This window comes from Epinephelus fuscoguttatus, linkage group LG4 (genome assembly GCF_011397635.1).
Source record: "Epinephelus fuscoguttatus linkage group LG4, E.fuscoguttatus.final_Chr_v1".
Taxonomy (NCBI): Eukaryota; Metazoa; Chordata; class Actinopteri; order Perciformes; family Serranidae; genus Epinephelus; species Epinephelus fuscoguttatus.
In genome coordinates this window covers 39,342,866-39,358,623 of record NC_064755.1, presented here as the reverse complement: position 1 = coordinate 39,358,623, position 15,758 = coordinate 39,342,866, and the positions used below count along the sequence as shown (strand labels likewise).

The window sequence follows — 15,758 nt, the reverse complement described above, 5'->3', positions numbered from 1 at the left end:
TCAATGAACAGCCTGCAAATCTTGAGAAAAATTCAACGATATGTCAGTTTTTCCTCAGTCAGTCTACTATGCATTTTTTTTCCTAAATTTTTCAAGCTGTTGGAGAAGCAGATGAGGTCATCCCCTGCCTTAATATCCATTTCTAACCTGAGGTTTTATCAGTGCCTCAGCAACAGGGCTCCACCCATTTTAAAATAGAAGTCTGATATTGTATTGAAACTGCTAGTCAATGATATTTTGCAAAATGTTCAATATCCTTAAATACGACCACAGCAGGTATTGGTTATTTCAGAGAACTGTATTCAGCACAGGATGGAAAAGCCTCTGAGGCAGCATTTTACATGAAGTGCAGTGCATCAGCATTACGTGTGCAAAGTCACCCAGTGGGCCACATTGGACCCTTTGGTAGGAGTTTCTCGTTTTATTTTTTAAGAAAATATTTAGACAAATTGTAGCCTCTCAGATATCAGGCTTTGTCCCTGTTTTTCCTACATCATATGATAAACTGAATATCTTTGGGTTTTACCTGATGGTCAAATGAAATGCGGAATTATATGAATTCACTTTAAGAGAAATAAATTCACTATTTTTGGACATTTCATAAACAAATAACCTTCAGATTTATTAATAATGAAAATAGCCTGGATCTTGTTTTCGAACCCAAAGCAAACATTTGTTTAAAGCAACACATCAGAGCGGAAACTGCAGGTTAAAAACATTAAAAAAAAGTTTAATGAACTATACAAATTGAATTCAGCAATAATTATATACAGATGTACATTAGGATCCCATGAAGCAAATCTGGAGGCAGAAATTGAACCGACAGTCAGAAATATTAATTCATCATCTTCATTCATCGTCCTCATCGTCCTCAGCAGGCAGCGGTCGGGACCTGCACACAGCAAAATAAAACAATCGATTCATCAGACAACTATGGTCAATTAATTTACTATACAAAAAGCAAAATGTCTTAATACCTGAATTTGTTAATTATAAAAACATTTCAACAAAACACCAACATAAAAATGCTAATTTTACATTTACGATCCAATTCAGAAAAACTTATGACCAAACATTTGGTTCCTCTTTTCAGTACACAAAGGTTCAATCAGTTATTTTACAGATTATCTATGTGTAACTTGAAACCTCTGAGATTTGACAGTAGATGAGTCCTTAAAAACATAAAAATCTCTTGTTTTAGCTTAAACACAAATCTGTGATCAAATGCAACTCAATCTAATTTTACAAATGCAACAATTAGTCAATTAAAAGACATATTTTGATAATTTAACATTTATTTTCAAGCAAAAACAACCATTCTCAGATTTGCTCTCCTCGCATAAAAAATGCTGCATTTCTTGGTCATATTTGAAAGTAAATTGGACAAAATCTATCAGCAACTAATGTTAACAACCATTAGGTGCAGCAATAATTATTTCTTGAGCGAAGTGGATTTTAATATCACATTGCTAGTGGCGTTAAAAAAAAAAAAAGTCACAAGATGCAAATTTCCACTGACGGAATTCACCTGAAAAGATCTTTTTAACTCTTCAAACTATTTTCATAATTAGCCGATTATTTTTCAAGCACAACTGCCCAGATCTCTTTGGTTGCAGCTTCTTAAATGTGAATATTTACTGTGTTTGTCTTCCATTAAAATTTACCGAGTGTTTCGGGGTTTTGCGCTGTTAGTTGGACAAAACGAGCAACTTTTAAATGTCACCTTGGTTATGTAAGACTCTCCTCATGCTATTTTAATTCATTATTTAACTGGGGGGAAAAAACAGTGTACTGATTAACCAGTAATAAGAAAGTGTTTGAGTTGTCTTCAGAAGAACAGTGCACCTGAAAATCTAACCTCTGGTGTCTTGAGCCTAAATTTACAAGATAAAACCAATGTATCCTAATACAGTGTTAACATACTTCCTGCTGGCCTTTGACATGCCGCTGCCTCCGGCCTCTTCACCATCCTCTACCTCCTGAGGCATCTGGTTCTCCTTCTCAATCTTCCTCGGGGGGCCACCGAAGAAGTCCCCAATGCCCTTCTGCCAGGTCGGTGTCGGACGCGGACACACAGGGTTACCACCTGCATATTTATTCTTTGCTGTGAATTAAAAACATCAAAATGTCAGTATCAACTCCATCATATCAGGCACTGTGTATACACCGAATGTGATGTTGTGTCAGGTGTGGAGGTGGTTGCAGTGACCTACCAGGTGTGGCTGACTGGCTGCAGGAGGCGGAGGAATTGGCTGTGCTGGAGCCCAGAGACTTCCGGGGTGCAGCCGCTGCAACAGCTGCAAATACAATCACATGGGATTGCAATGTTAAAAACATCAAAGGATAAAACTGGATCCAGTAGAGCCATGTCATCAAACAATATATCAGCTAAGATGACACTTGAATGCATCATGTGGGGGAACTGGACTGTACAAGAGTTAGAAAGTAAAAGAAAAGCAGAGTACTGTTTGTTTTAGTGACTGAATAAAGTGGGCTTTTAAGATTCTGTTCACAAGACAAAAAGAAGCCACAGTGTGAAATTGTTCGTCAGTGTCTGTATGTGGGCATTGGCACAATAAATAGACACTAAAATGAGTTTTTACACTCAATGATACCTGAACCAAGTTTTAAAGTTATGGAGTGATGGACAGTAGGTGGATTGTATGCCGAATTTACCAGAAAACATCGTGGTTAAAAAAGATATTGTGCATTATGCTCTTTTACATATCTGCCATCAATAATTAACAAGAATGCGTTAAATTACGCAACTTTTTAAAGGGGTTTGGTGTGACGTCCGCACAAAGCGCTCTACGGCGCTCAAAACTGGCGCCACTTTGCAGAAAGAAGGCACTAACTTCTGGAAAAGGTCAAGTGTGTGTCATCTCGTCAGACTTATCTAAACATTGAAAGTAAAGTACAATGTTTAAAAAAGGTACCACGTCGTTAAACAGTCTTTTAAAATAATCTCTTCGGCTGTGTAGGAGGAACCATGAACTCAGCCTCAGTGTTGGCGGGAGGCTGTTGGTCTGAAGACTGGTCCTGGATTTAACTTACTTACATGAGCCTATTATGTTGACACGCTAATATGTATGTTATTAAATAACTTATTAGCATTTATGTCAAAGAAATGTTCGCGGGAAACATTAATGACAGTCTGCCCGCTCTGTCTTGAGATGTAACGTTAGTCTAGCGTTCCCAGCCCGCCAGACTCCGTAACAAAACAGACACACCTACACACAAATTAGCTTTTTTATGCTAAATTCGTAATAAATATCTGCGATATGTTACTGTACCTTTTCTGTATGTTGCGGGAACGCTGTCGGCTTTAGTCCTCACCATGTTGGTAGCGACCTGTAAAGTCAGATGATGTTTCAACACCAGCTACACTGACTGAGTGAACACGGTGATCAGTCCCGCCTTGGTTTAAAAAGAACAGCGGATGGGGCGGGAGATTTCTTCTTCTGTTCCTTTAATTCTGACAGTGATGACACAATGCTGACCTCCTCAGGTGGATGGGTGTAATTACAGCCTTTATGGTAAAGGTAAGTCACAGTTACACGCTGCAGCATGAGCTTCCCAGTTTTCTGTATTTTCAATGCACTACCAGTCTACAACAGTATTATATTAAATATTTTATTCTATTTCATATATATTATATTTAATTCCTATATTTTAACCGCTCCAGCAACCAAAAGTAAAAGTACTTATTATGCAAAATGGCCCATTTCTGAAAATGGATGATATAATTAAATCATAAGTATTGATGCAGAAATGTGTTCATCACTTTAATGTGCAGCTGGTAAAGATGGACCTCATTTTAATTAATTATTTTATTTTATTTCATTTTATTTCTTATTGTTGCTGTTGTTTAGGTTTTTATTAAGAGTTTTCTATTTTATGAACATCAACACAAAATAACAAATACAAAAAAAAAAACAAAAAAAAAAACAAATACATTAACACAAACAGCACAGACTAAACAAAAGCACAGCATTGTCCCTGCAGTCTTCGTAATATTAATCATTCAAAAGTCCATCAGCACAGCAGCGATCATACAAGAAGTCATCAGGTGACCTATTCAAGCCCGTAAGCAAGGGAAAAAATCCCTCTGGCACAGTCAAAGCAAAAGAAGCAAGAACCCATTATTCCTACCATCTTAACTACTAGTGTTAACATTGTAACATAATGCACATTTTTATTTCTATTTTATTGAAATTATTACTTTATATTTACATACTTTTGACCATGCAATGACCGTTTCTGATTTTTTAAAATATTTTTTTGGCTTATGTAAGGCACATGGATTTACTGTAGCCTACATAGCACCTTGAACTTTATTTTTATTTATTGCGTGTACTTATTATGTGAAGGACTACAGGTGGAAATAAGCATTAAACTAAACTAAACTAAACTGAAATTAAATTAAATTAAATTAAATTAAATCAAACGTCTTTTTAATAATCTTATTCTCACTTCTTAGAATTCTCTATTCTTTAAATCGGAGTGACTGAAACAAATCACAATTTTCCTTCAGGGATCAATAAAGTGTTTCTGATTTTGACATTGTATAGTTAATAATAATAATAATAATAATAATAATCAAACGCTAGATTATTATATTTGTAGTGTCGTAAAATTGTTGATTATCCTTATATCATTTAATATATTTATATTATGTATTTATATTTGCATGTAAACCAAAGTTCTGTACAATAAAGTTACTTGAAGGAAAAAAAAGCGTATCTACTTTTTGTCTCTCCCGGCTCTCCGTCGTGGCGGTTTATTGGCTGCAGGCGGATCACAAAACAAAACGGCTTCAACAACTTGTCAGTTACTAGTTTATATATCTGTCACGGTGAGTATGACACGTTTTTATAGAATAATCTATAACGTTTGAATCATTTCAGACAAGTTACCGGTTGTTTCGTGTTGTTTGACCTGATTATTACGAGTGTTCGGTAACTTTTAAAAACCCGCTGTGGCTATTTTTGTCTTCTGTTGTTGCTAATTGTTAGCTAACATCAACTAACTTCATCTGCTGCTGGTTATCGTAACTACCGGTTAACTCAATAAACTGAGGGGGTTTAGTACAAACATGGACAACTGAGTTTATTTAACTTCACTAAAATCATCCGAGTGTCAGCTGGTGACAGTATACGGCAGTTAATCTGTTAACTGTTAATTAATTCATTTAAATTAACGTTATTACTTTATTGCGGCAACGTTACCTGTCATGCACAGTTTAAGAGTGGTTGAGGACGTATTCAGATACTTTACTGTAGTAAAAGTACTAATAATACACTCTGAAAATACTCCACTACAAGTTAAAGTCCTGAAGTCAAAACCTTATTTAATTTAAAGCATGTATTAATGAACATGTAGTTAAAGTATGTATGTTCCAGTTAAATGTTAAATCTTCCTCCTCTGTCTGATGTTTTTGTAATTAATATTTCTGCTGCATTAATGTGTACGTGTCGTTTTACTGCTGTAGGTAGTGCTCATTTAAATAAAGTGTGTATTTAGCTCAAGAAAGAGGAGACTTTTCTCAGCTCATAAAGAAACTCTTCATCCTTCAGTTTATCACAAACACTGGATATATAGCAACTTGTAATTAAAGCTCACAGACAAATGTAGTGGAGTAAAAAGTACAATACTTACTTCTGACATGGAGTGGAGAAGAAGAAAGTAGCATAAAATGGAAATACTCAAGTAAAGTAAATTTGTACTTGAGTAAATGTACTTGCTGTCATGTCTCATTTCTGTCAGTGTTGTTGAAAATATATAAAGACGTCTTTTCATGGGGCGCCCAGTAGCTCAGCAGGTAGAGCAGGCATCCCACGTACAAAGGTAGTGTCCTTGTCGCAGCTGCCGTGGATTGGATTCCAACCCATGAACCTTCGCTGCATGTCATTACCCCCCTCCCAACTCCAATAATCTGTCCTGTCAGATAAAGGCAAAAGCCAGAAAAAAGATGTCTTTTCTGTGTAAAAACCTTCTGCGAGGAGAAAAAAGTAAAATTTTAAATGTTGGATGAATTTAATTGGATACTGGAAAGACGTCAGTGACCGTGAATCAGCTTTCCTGGAAGTCTCAGAGAAGTCAAACCAGCATACATCTTTTAAAATGATCTTGAAAGTAATTTGTTCTCTTGAGTTTATAACTTTAATCTTGTGGGTTATTTACACTTATTTCTCATTGTTTTATATTTTGTCGTCTCTATCTTTCTCTTCCCCTTTTCTTCTGCATGTTTGTAACTTCTGCTTCATCAGTATTTAACTCATGTTTTTGCTTGTTTACTTTCCTTCTCTGTGTCCCAAAACCATCATCATCAGTCGTGTTTTTTAAGTGATGTCAGAAACACGTTGATCATAATTTCCAAAGGTGACATCTTGAAATTGCTTGTTGCACATTACAGTGATGCATGAGTGCATGTTTGTGTCTGTGTGTTTGTCTCCAGGTGTTGCCATGGAGGAGGTGACCCGCCTGGTGTCGACAGGAGACTGTGTGAAGATCTGGGATGCGGTTTCCATGGCACCGCTGGAGCAGTTTAACCCTCACAGTATCAGCCACCCTGTTGCACAGGCCTGCTGGAGCTCCAACAGTATCCTGACTGACGAATAGATAGAAAGACATTATTGAATTCTATTGATTATCTTCTTGATTAATTGATAAATAATCTAGTCTGTTAAATGTCAGGAAATACTTGAATATGCTCATTAAAATTCCCTGAGTTCCCAAAGTTTTGTCCCAATAACAGTTAAAACATAAAAGATATTCAGTTTATTATCACATAAGAAAAACTGCAACTTGTCACATTTGAGAAGCTGGAGCTAGTTTATAGTTTTATCTGAAAAAGTGACTCAAACAATTAATGTATTATCAAAATAGTTTCTAATTGTGGAGAGGTTTATGATTCTATACATCAACTAAAGCACGGCTTTTTCCAAAACATTTTCAGAGCTTGTTTAGACTCCAAAACGGTAAAAATTGCCTCTAAATATGACTCAAGAAAGATTCATCCAGCTGTAAAGCCAAATAGTTTTACCGTGAATCAAGAGAAAACTCTTCTGTTGAGATTATGTCTCATTCAATCTCATCTATGAACAAAAAAATAATTCATAAAGCCTGTGTGAAGTGGTGATGGTTGGTCTTTCCTTGACCAGCTCTTTCAGACCAGTACCTGGTCAGTGCCAGCAGCAGTGGAGACAAACTGGTGGTTTCCAGCCTCAAATCGACTCCTCTTCCAGTGGTGGAACTTGGCGAGGGGGTGAGCACACCACATTTGTACTGTTTACTTGCCTGTATATTTTGTGTACATTTACCTTCAATCAACAAAGAGTATTTTAGCACTCACCCTCGGCTCTTTTATTGTCTGTTCAGAAAAAGCAAACCCGTGTGAGTCTGAGTTCGTCGTCTCAGTTTCTGGTCAGTGGAGGTCTGGATCACTCTGTTAACATCTGGGACCTGAAGACTAAGAGGCTTCACCGCTCTCTCAAGGTAACACAGGACAGGAATTAGACATCATGTACACCTTATATCTGAAGCAATATAAACTAGAAAATACAATAAAAAGGTCTGTTCTTAAGTGTTTTATATCACTCTCTGAGCTGTCAGGAGGTTCCACAGCCTCACAGTGTTTAAACCTCATCACTGTTGAAGATCTCATAGAGGTTTAAGGGGACACCTGACATGACTTCCTCCTTCTGTCGCTCAGGACCATAAAGAAGAGGTGACCTGTGTGTCCTTCAACGCCAATGACAGCTACATCGCCTCCGGTTCCACCAGTGGAGATCTGGTCCTCCACAGTCTGACCACCAACCTGTCCAGTAAACCCTTCGGACACGGCAGCAACCAGGTCAGACAGTCTACTGTGTTTGTCTGAGGAACATTTACTGTGTAACTTTAGGATTTAAATTCAAACAAATGTCCTCTAATCAAACACTTTCTGATGTTTGCGATTTCTCTTTTCTGAGAATATTTTCAAACTTGTGTTTTATCTTCAGCCCATCCATGACCTGAGGCTGTCCATGCTGAAGCGCTCCCTGCTGGGCAGCGTCTCTGACAGCGGTACCGTCATCCTGTGGGACTCCAACACCCAGAAGGAGCTCCACATGTTCGACAGCGCCCACAAGGCCCCGGGCACCGGCCTGGCCTTCTCCCCTGCCAGTGAGCTCCTGGTGGTGAGCGTCGGTCTGGACAAGAAGATCGTCTGCTACGACACGGCCAGCAAGATGTAAGAGTGATGTAAAACTGCTGCAGTCTTTACAGTGTTGTAGCCCCACAGAGGATAACTGTTAATAGATAAATCAATTTAACATTTTGTCTATAAAATATCAGGGAAGACAGCTTCGTAAAGGCCAGTGTGACGTATTAAAATCCCTTGTTTTGTTTGAACAGCCTTAAACCCAAAGATATTAATTTTACTCTCATATATGTCAATTAAAAGCAGATTAATTGGTAATTTTGCTTCAAAACTGGCACACACAAAAACTGATCATCAAAATCATCACCCATTAATTTTCTGTTGCTTTATTGAGCAATTCACAAACTAAATGTCTCAGCTGTCACCTGTAAATATTTAAATACGACAGCCTGGTGCCGCAGTCAGTCAGAGTTTATGGTTACATGTAGCACCGTGTAGCAGCTGTTACATGTGTGTACGTTAAAAGTGTGTATATTGGATGTATAATGTGTGTATGTACTTCCTCCAGTGTCCTGAGGTCAATCCGGGTGGACAGTCCACTGACCTCCGTGGACTTCACTCCAGACGGCACCGGTCTGGTAGTGGGGTCCACTCAGGGGAAGATCTACCAGTACGACCTGAGGAACTCCAGCGCCCCCACCAGGATTACTACGGCACATAAAACCTCAGTAACCTGCCTGCGTTTCCAAAGCAACACCAGCAAACACAAGGTACCAGCTGACCAACTAAAGTACTCACAGACTTAAACAACAAAGCACATAAATAATCAATATGCTGTAATATTGAGATACCGTCTCGTATGGGGTCTCTAATAATTCTCTAGCACCATCCATGACCTCTGCGCTCGGTATGTTAATCTGGAAACACTGGATTTAAACAACACCTGCTTCTGCTAAAGTAATTTTGGGACTGGTCCAGATTGCCACCAGTGTTTTCTATTGGGAACTCCTAAATTTAGAGTTTAAGTCAGTAGATTAATCTGAAATCTGTTATTTGTTCTCTCTCACTCTCTGTCTCTTCTATTCCAGTCCAGTAAACTGGGTCCCACTAAGATTGCCAGTGCTAAGAGATCCTCAGTCAAGCTGTCAAACAGCCAGCCAGACTCCACCCATGGCACAGGCCCCACCCCCCACAGACAGGTGACAGGTACAGGTAAGTTAAGTGGGATTTATAATTGTGTGTTGAACTGACGCCATAACTACAGCGTTGGCTCTGCGTAGACATGTACCATCTGCTTAACCTGACATGCAACTCCACAGAAAAACAACTTCATGTCACAACGACGCAGAACTCCACCTGAAAACCATTGCCCTCAGTGGAAACTAAGCTTTTATTTAGTTTATTTCACAGAGAAGAAACAAGTAATTGTTAAACAAAAGAGCCTCCACAAAATAATATCTTAAGTTCTGTGTGTGATTTATTTTGGCTTCATTTGAGGAGAGGAAAGTCTGTTAGCTGCAAGGCTAATTTATGCAAAGTAAAATGTCATAGGCTTATGCTAATAATATTAGCATGTTGTATTTGTGGGGAAGTGTGTCTAGTTTGAGTCAATTGTTTTGTCTGTGAACCTTGTGAGTTATAATGGAGCCCAAATTTGTACTTTTGTTTAATGTTGTTGCCATGACGCTAGGTTTTATGTGTTTTTTAGGTGTGTTAGTTAAATTAATCAAACTTGACTGCCCTTCACAGAAACTCAACACAAACTAGTGTTTTGGAGGTGTAATTGCAGAGTGTCATAGACACACCACCGCACATGTAAATACCACAAGTATAAATGCTCACAAAGACGTAGGCCACTTATGTAGAGCGTACACACAACTATGAATCAGCCTGAAGTCTGATTGGTCCCTGTGAACATAATTACTTCAGAGCTGCAACAATAAGTTGATTTTTTGATTAGTCAATTGACAGATAAATAACTGGCAGAATTAATTTCTATATTTGTTAAAGCTGAAACATTGGAAAAACATGATGCGCATTCTGCATTTCCACTTAATTAAATGGGAAGATTTGCTGCTTTGCTCTGTTTTATATCGTAAATTGAATATCTTTTTTTTTTCTCCACACTTTTCGTTGGATAATTCAAGACATTCGAAGGGGTCGCTGTGTGTTGTGATTTGCCTGCTCTCACAATTGGTTGACATTTTATAGGACAAATGGTTAAGCTGTTAAAATAATTGGCATAATAACTGGTGATGCCAGAAATCATTAGTTGCAGCCCTGCGTCACGTCATGGTAAATTGTAATGTTACCTGTAATATGAGATAAAGAAATACATTAAACGTTACTTACAGTGTTGTGTCCAGCAGGGAGCACTGGTGCCGAGGTGATGTCCCGGATGGCTGAAGGCCAACAGGGGACGGAGCAGCCTCCTGTTGTGGAGAAGTTCAGCAGCGTTGGACGAAACAGTCTGGACGTCTTCTCTCCTACTCGGGAAGGTCAGACTTCTGATGCTGCATTCACTGTCCCCTCAAAATTGTACCTGTGATGCTGCATTCACTGTCTTACCATCTGTGTGTATACAGTTATATATTAAATTATTATACTGAAACCTTAATCCCTTCTTTCTGCTCACGTCTCGTTTTGTCCAGACTGTGGGACCCAGGGGTCGACTGGAGACACACCGTTTGGAAGAACACACGGTAAAACAGGAAGGCAGATTGAAGTGTGACAGAATGGTATGGATGAAGCTGCAGCTGCCTCTGGTCTAACTGTGATGCTGTGTTTCCATAGTTACCAGTTTGGAGATGCTGTCCAGAGAAGGGGAGGGTCAGCAGGTCATCGGTCGGGCCAGTTTGGACATCTTCTCTCCAGTCAGAGACGGTCAGACTTCCTCCTCTCAACTGGTTTCTGCTGGTTTGGAGATCTATGTCAGTGCTTGAAAACTTAAACTGAAGTCTTAAGGCTGAACTGTAGTTTGTCCTGCACACGAGTACTTGCTAAAAGCTGATTAGAAACACAGGAGGAATCAACCTGTGGAAACCAGGTTTCTCTATTCCGCTTTCCCGAGTACTAAAACAGCATGACCTATAACAAATAATCTCATTTGAGAAGCTGACTGTAGCTGATACTGAAGTGCATGAAGACAAGACAGATCTTTGGTCTCTATGAACGTCATCATCGGGGTGGTTACTTGTTGTTTCAGACTCACATTCAGGTGCTAACTCGCACCGCAAGACCCCGCTGGGAACTCCCCTGGTAGGAGCTGCAGGGCGATGCTACAGCCCGCTGTCTGTTTTCCAAACCCCTCCCCCTATCAAAGAGGAGGAGCCAATCCATGCTGCAGCCGCTGAACCATGTGACTCTAGAAAGGTGCTGACCTCTGACCTCAATCTCATGTAGCAGAATATTATGAGCACAAAGTAACATCACAAATAACAGTCTCTCTTGATTGACAGTCCGACAAGGCCAGCAGCCCCAGTCTGGAAGGGGAGGAACAGACCCCGCCAACAGCATCCCAGCACACCAATCACATTCAGACGGCCCCACCCTTCTTTACTCCAGAGCCCAACCTCAGGAGAGCCAATGGTGTTCAAGCTCAGCTGAGCTACGACTCACCTGTCCAGGGAGTTCCGCCCACCACCACTGCAGGTAGAGAAAGCCCCAGTCGAACAGAGGAGAGGTTCAATTCCCGTCTGGTGTGTCAGGTTTTCTGGTTTCTAACAGTTGTGTCTGTACACTCAGGTTCAACTCTGTCGGCGGCCGTCTCCTCCTCGCTCTCCCAGAACATCGCAAACGTGGTGGGGCAGGCGGGAGCCGCTCCTCTCACCTCCCTGCAGATCCACTTCATCCAGAACATGATCCACGAAACTCTGGAGGACTTCAGGTCTGTCGCTGAACTTTGACTCCTTCTTTAAAGCCTCATTCCACAAACGTAGGAACCTAATAGTGTTTATCTTTCTCCTTCCTTTCATCAGGGACGCCTGTCACAGAGACATCGTCAACCTGCAGGTGGAGATGGTCCGACAGTTTTACATCCAGCTGGTACGAAACATCACAGACATTGTCTCATTCTTTCTAATTTCAAGATGTTCTCTTCCTCCTGCTCTCAGTATGGAAGCCTTTAACGGCCAAGATTTTAAGGTTTTATTTCATCTGTTTTCCCTTGATACCAAGCTAGTTATTGTGTTTTCTCAATATCACAGGTTAAATAACAAATGTTTTCCAAGATAAGATACAGCAGCTGAGGTTATATCAAGGCCTTAGAGATTGAACTTGCTTTACTGCTTTGCTGTTAGAGACAATACAAACATAAGTGTATGTCATCTGACATTTAGCAAGGCTTCAGCTGTGTCAGCAGCACAATCAAAAGCCCTTTATACACAAAGGTCGCAGTATACAGCCGCTAAAAAGTCGCTTCTTTACGCCACCTTTGTGATTTTACACATAACCAAACAATGGCAGCATCATGTCGCTTCAGTTTGTGATTTTGGATAGCATGCCCGCATCTTGGAAGCAAAGGAGGCATGACATATGAAGCAACAGTGTCAGGCTCTAGTATGACCTGTAACATAAGGGGAAGGCAGCACTTTCTAAACAATAACAACGGCTAACATGTCGATAACAATCATTTCCCTGTTATATGGCAGCTGATCCTCTCCTCGGAGGGGAAGGAGCTCCCAGACGTCATTGTTTTCCTAATTTGCGGACATTTTTGGCTGCTATTCTTCTTTGGGTTAGCTGCTAACTGCTTCTAGCTGCTTTTTAAAATCTCCCACAGTGGGTCGCACACATAATACGGTGTCAAAACATCACAACCATCCCCACCTCAGTCCTGTCCCGCCATCTATCCCTTTTACACAGACGTCAATTTAGTGCTGTTACTACCTCTGCTGCCAGCTTAAAGGTGAGACAACTCTGTCCCCCCATTCCGTGATTGTACCTTTTATACAGAGGACACAGCGGCCTCAGCTGATTAAATTCAATTTGCGGTTTTCTCGTGATCTCAGATTAATTATGTTGTCATTCCAACAAAGTTTCATTATCTGGAGAAAATGATCTTGTAACTCTGGAAAACAACATTTGTTATTTTGATACAAAGACAAAAAAACAACTTACAATCTTGGGAAAACAATGAAAATGAACTTATCACTGGGAAACGGAGGAAATGGAATGGATGGAATTGTTTCTTAACTCACTGACGTCTCACATGTGTCTTTCAGAATGAGATCCACGGTCTGATTGAGAAATACTCTGTGAACGAGTCTCTGGTGGAGGAGGTGGAGAGGCTGAGAGAAGAGAACCGCAGGCTGAGGACCAACTACTGACGCTCTGTTCCTCACTAGAGATGGTTACGGTCAACGGTTTGAATTTTCATCTGCAGCCAAAACAAGAGTCTCAACCTGTGGGAGAGAAAATCTAAAGTCAGAATAAAATGAACACTGCCTGACTGCTGACTGAAGAGGACGAACTGTCACTGCCTCTCTTCAGTCAGACTGCTGCGGCTGCTGACGATGACTGCAGCATGACTGAAGTCGATGTGTTTTGTATTTGATGAATGAGCAGATAGTGTGATAAAATGTCCAACTGAGTCCATCAAATGGAAACAAACTCCAGTCTGAGGATGTTTAATAAAACGTAAATTCACAATTTCAGACGGACGTTTTCTCACATTATCAGTAGCTTCGTGTGTGTGTGCCTCGATCATGTTTTTATTAGTAAGAAACAGTCTGTCTGAAGAATAAAAAGGTTCATATTGAAATTAAAACATTGACTCATTTTGTGTCACTTAAAATGATGAAAGCAAATGTTTACTTTCACTGTTATTAAATTAATTTAACCTGGAAATAACACAGAAAAATATACAAAATCCAATTTGAAGGTTATTTCCATATTTCTTACATGACAATTTTAATTTAATGAACAAACAGTGATGTAGTTACAGTAAGAAACAATCCACACAATCCTGACTTATAATCCCTGTAACCCTCATGTGCTCAGCACCATCTGACATGTTTTACTTACTATTAAATTTCACCCATAATTTAATTTGACAGAAACAAAAACTTAAACTTCACATTTCTGCTTGGGCTTTTTATGACACAACATTAGTGCAAATATATCAATAAATAATATATAAACCAGGTGCCTAAACAAAATCCTCCTTCATATTTTCTTATTTTTCAAATACATTAAAATATTTTTATGTACATAAGACTGGCAAATAACCTCTAACATAAAGTTAAGGAGGAAGATGGGATACAGCCTTCTCTTTGGATTATATATAGAGATTTTTTCATTTTTCATTCATTTTGTTGTTATTTTTCAACAAATGTATGTTGTCCAAATAAAATTATGATCAAACTGTAATTAATACCTGTAATTAAAATTACAATCCTTACAATCCCATCCTCATGTAATTTAGAACAGTGGATTAAATATATTTTTTTAAATAATTTAAACAAAATTATTTTTTAAATGTGTGTGTATGTGTGTACAGTAAAATATCCTTATTGAGTACAATACATAAAATATGGTAAGGTTTTTAGCATGTTACAGTATTATTCCAAACTTTTAAACTTGTTAATAACAGGGACACCAAAATAAAATGAAGGCACTTACCTCATAAGTTACACTTAAAATGTCGATTTAAGTGTAAAGCTTTGGTTCACATCATTAGTGAGTCAGTAGAAGTCTGTATCCTCCTGAGACCTGAACTTTTGTTTGGTGTGCATTTTAAATCTCTCCTAGGTATCTGGGATCAGTAGGACCTGATAAGTGTAAAAACCTAAACATTGTCACTGATAATAAAGTCCCAATGTCCTCAAACGGGACAACAATAAAGTGCCAATCATCTCAAACGAGATGACAATAATGTCCCAATGGTCGTCAAATAAATGATAATTAAGACCTAATGTCCTCAAACAAGATGATAATTAAGTCCCAATGTCCTCAAACGAGACAACGATAAAGTCCCAATGGCTTCAAATGAGTACTTCCTGAGTTTCAAAATTGGTCAAATTTGTTACCATATCAAACTACAAATATTATAAATCATCTGTAAACAAGTTTCAACCATAAAATGTGGGACAGGTTTTGGACCTTGTCCACCTTTGTGTAGGGATCAGCTGCAGACTGACTTGGCAGAGATGGCTGCCATCTTGTTTTTACATGGATTAATGTATTGTGCTCTTACTACAAGTCAATGGCACAAAAAAGTGTCCATGAACAAGGACAGCGGGTATAGGTTAAATAGAATAAAGTATAAGGTCAAGTAAAACCCAAAATGTGATGTTCCCAAATGAGGTCACAGGGTCTCAGGAGGGCTGTTTTAAATGTATTGCCACAATTACAATTATATATATATATATATGTATATATAATTTTAGATGCTTTATCGCAATAACAGCATCTAAAACGTTTTTATTTTTATTTTTTTGTAACTCAAAACGGTTATTTTCCTCTCCGAGTTTTATAATATAATCTTTTGAACGCTAAATATCAATGAAACATCAAATTCAGTGAGAAACTCAATCTACCAGGTGCTCTGTAAGCAGGTGTGCGCATGTGCGGAAGTCCCAGCGGACTCCTCTGTCTTGGAGGATTACTATCTCTG

The 15,758-nt window shown here is 38.9% G+C and overlaps 2 protein-coding genes across 3 annotated transcripts; one reads left to right on the top strand and one right to left on the bottom strand.

Moving 5' to 3' along the window:
* Positions 1–703: 703 nt before the first annotated feature.
* pclaf (PCNA clamp associated factor) lies at positions 704–3,429 on the bottom strand. The gene is made up of 4 exons (XM_049574325.1): positions 3,294–3,429; positions 2,214–2,297; positions 1,924–2,104; positions 704–892 (listed from the first exon to the last, which is right to left on the bottom strand). Exons 1-4 carry the CDS (start codon positions 3,337–3,339, stop codon positions 850–852), a joined length of 354 nt encoding a protein of 117 aa, XP_049430282.1. The 5' UTR covers positions 3,340–3,429; the 3' UTR covers positions 704–849.
* A 1,337-nt stretch (positions 3,430–4,766) lies between these two features.
* nedd1 (NEDD1 gamma-tubulin ring complex targeting factor) lies at positions 4,767–13,910 on the top strand. Of its 2 annotated transcripts, none has more exons than XM_049575214.1 (16): positions 4,767–4,855; positions 6,458–6,601; positions 7,173–7,267; positions 7,381–7,497; positions 7,715–7,855; positions 8,004–8,233; positions 8,712–8,913; positions 9,232–9,355; positions 10,513–10,641; positions 10,795–10,845; positions 10,937–11,026; positions 11,349–11,515; positions 11,602–11,794; positions 11,888–12,029; positions 12,121–12,187; positions 13,366–13,910. In XM_049575214.1, the coding sequence occupies exons 2-16, from the start codon at positions 6,466–6,468 to the stop codon at positions 13,468–13,470; spliced, it is 1,989 nt and encodes a 662-aa protein (XP_049431171.1). In that variant the 5' UTR covers positions 4,767–4,855; positions 6,458–6,465; the 3' UTR covers positions 13,471–13,910. The 2 variants fall into 2 exon arrangements, with proteins under 2 accessions (XP_049431171.1, XP_049431170.1); XM_049575213.1 differs by having other exon boundaries at positions 10,510–10,641.
* Positions 13,911–15,758: the final 1,848 nt, after the last annotated feature.

What these genes read in the sequence shown, in the direction of transcription:
- pclaf (XM_049574325.1), bottom strand. Translation starts at nt 3,339, where the DNA reads ATGGTGAGGACTAAAGCCGACAGCGTTCCCGCAACATACAGAAAAG. An exon ending in TCCCGCAACATACAGAAAAG is followed by an intron (nt 2,298 to 3,293) that starts GTACAGTAACAT and finishes TTGTATTTGCAG; the next exon opens with CTGTTGCAGCGGCTGCACCC. An exon ending in CAGCCAGTCAGCCACACCTG is followed by an intron (nt 2,105 to 2,213) that starts GTAGGTCACTGC and finishes TTTAATTCACAG; the next exon opens with CAAAGAATAAATATGCAGGT.
- nedd1 (XM_049575213.1), top strand. Translation starts at nt 6,466, where the DNA reads ATGGAGGAGGTGACCCGCCTGGTGTCGACAGGAGACTGTGTGAAGATC. An exon ending in GCAACACCAGCAAACACAAG is followed by an intron (nt 8,914 to 9,231) that starts GTACCAGCTGAC and finishes CTTCTATTCCAG; the next exon opens with TCCAGTAAACTGGGTCCCAC. An exon ending in ACCGTTTGGAAGAACACACG is followed by an intron (nt 10,846 to 10,936) that starts GTAAAACAGGAA and finishes GTGTTTCCATAG; the next exon opens with TTACCAGTTTGGAGATGCTG.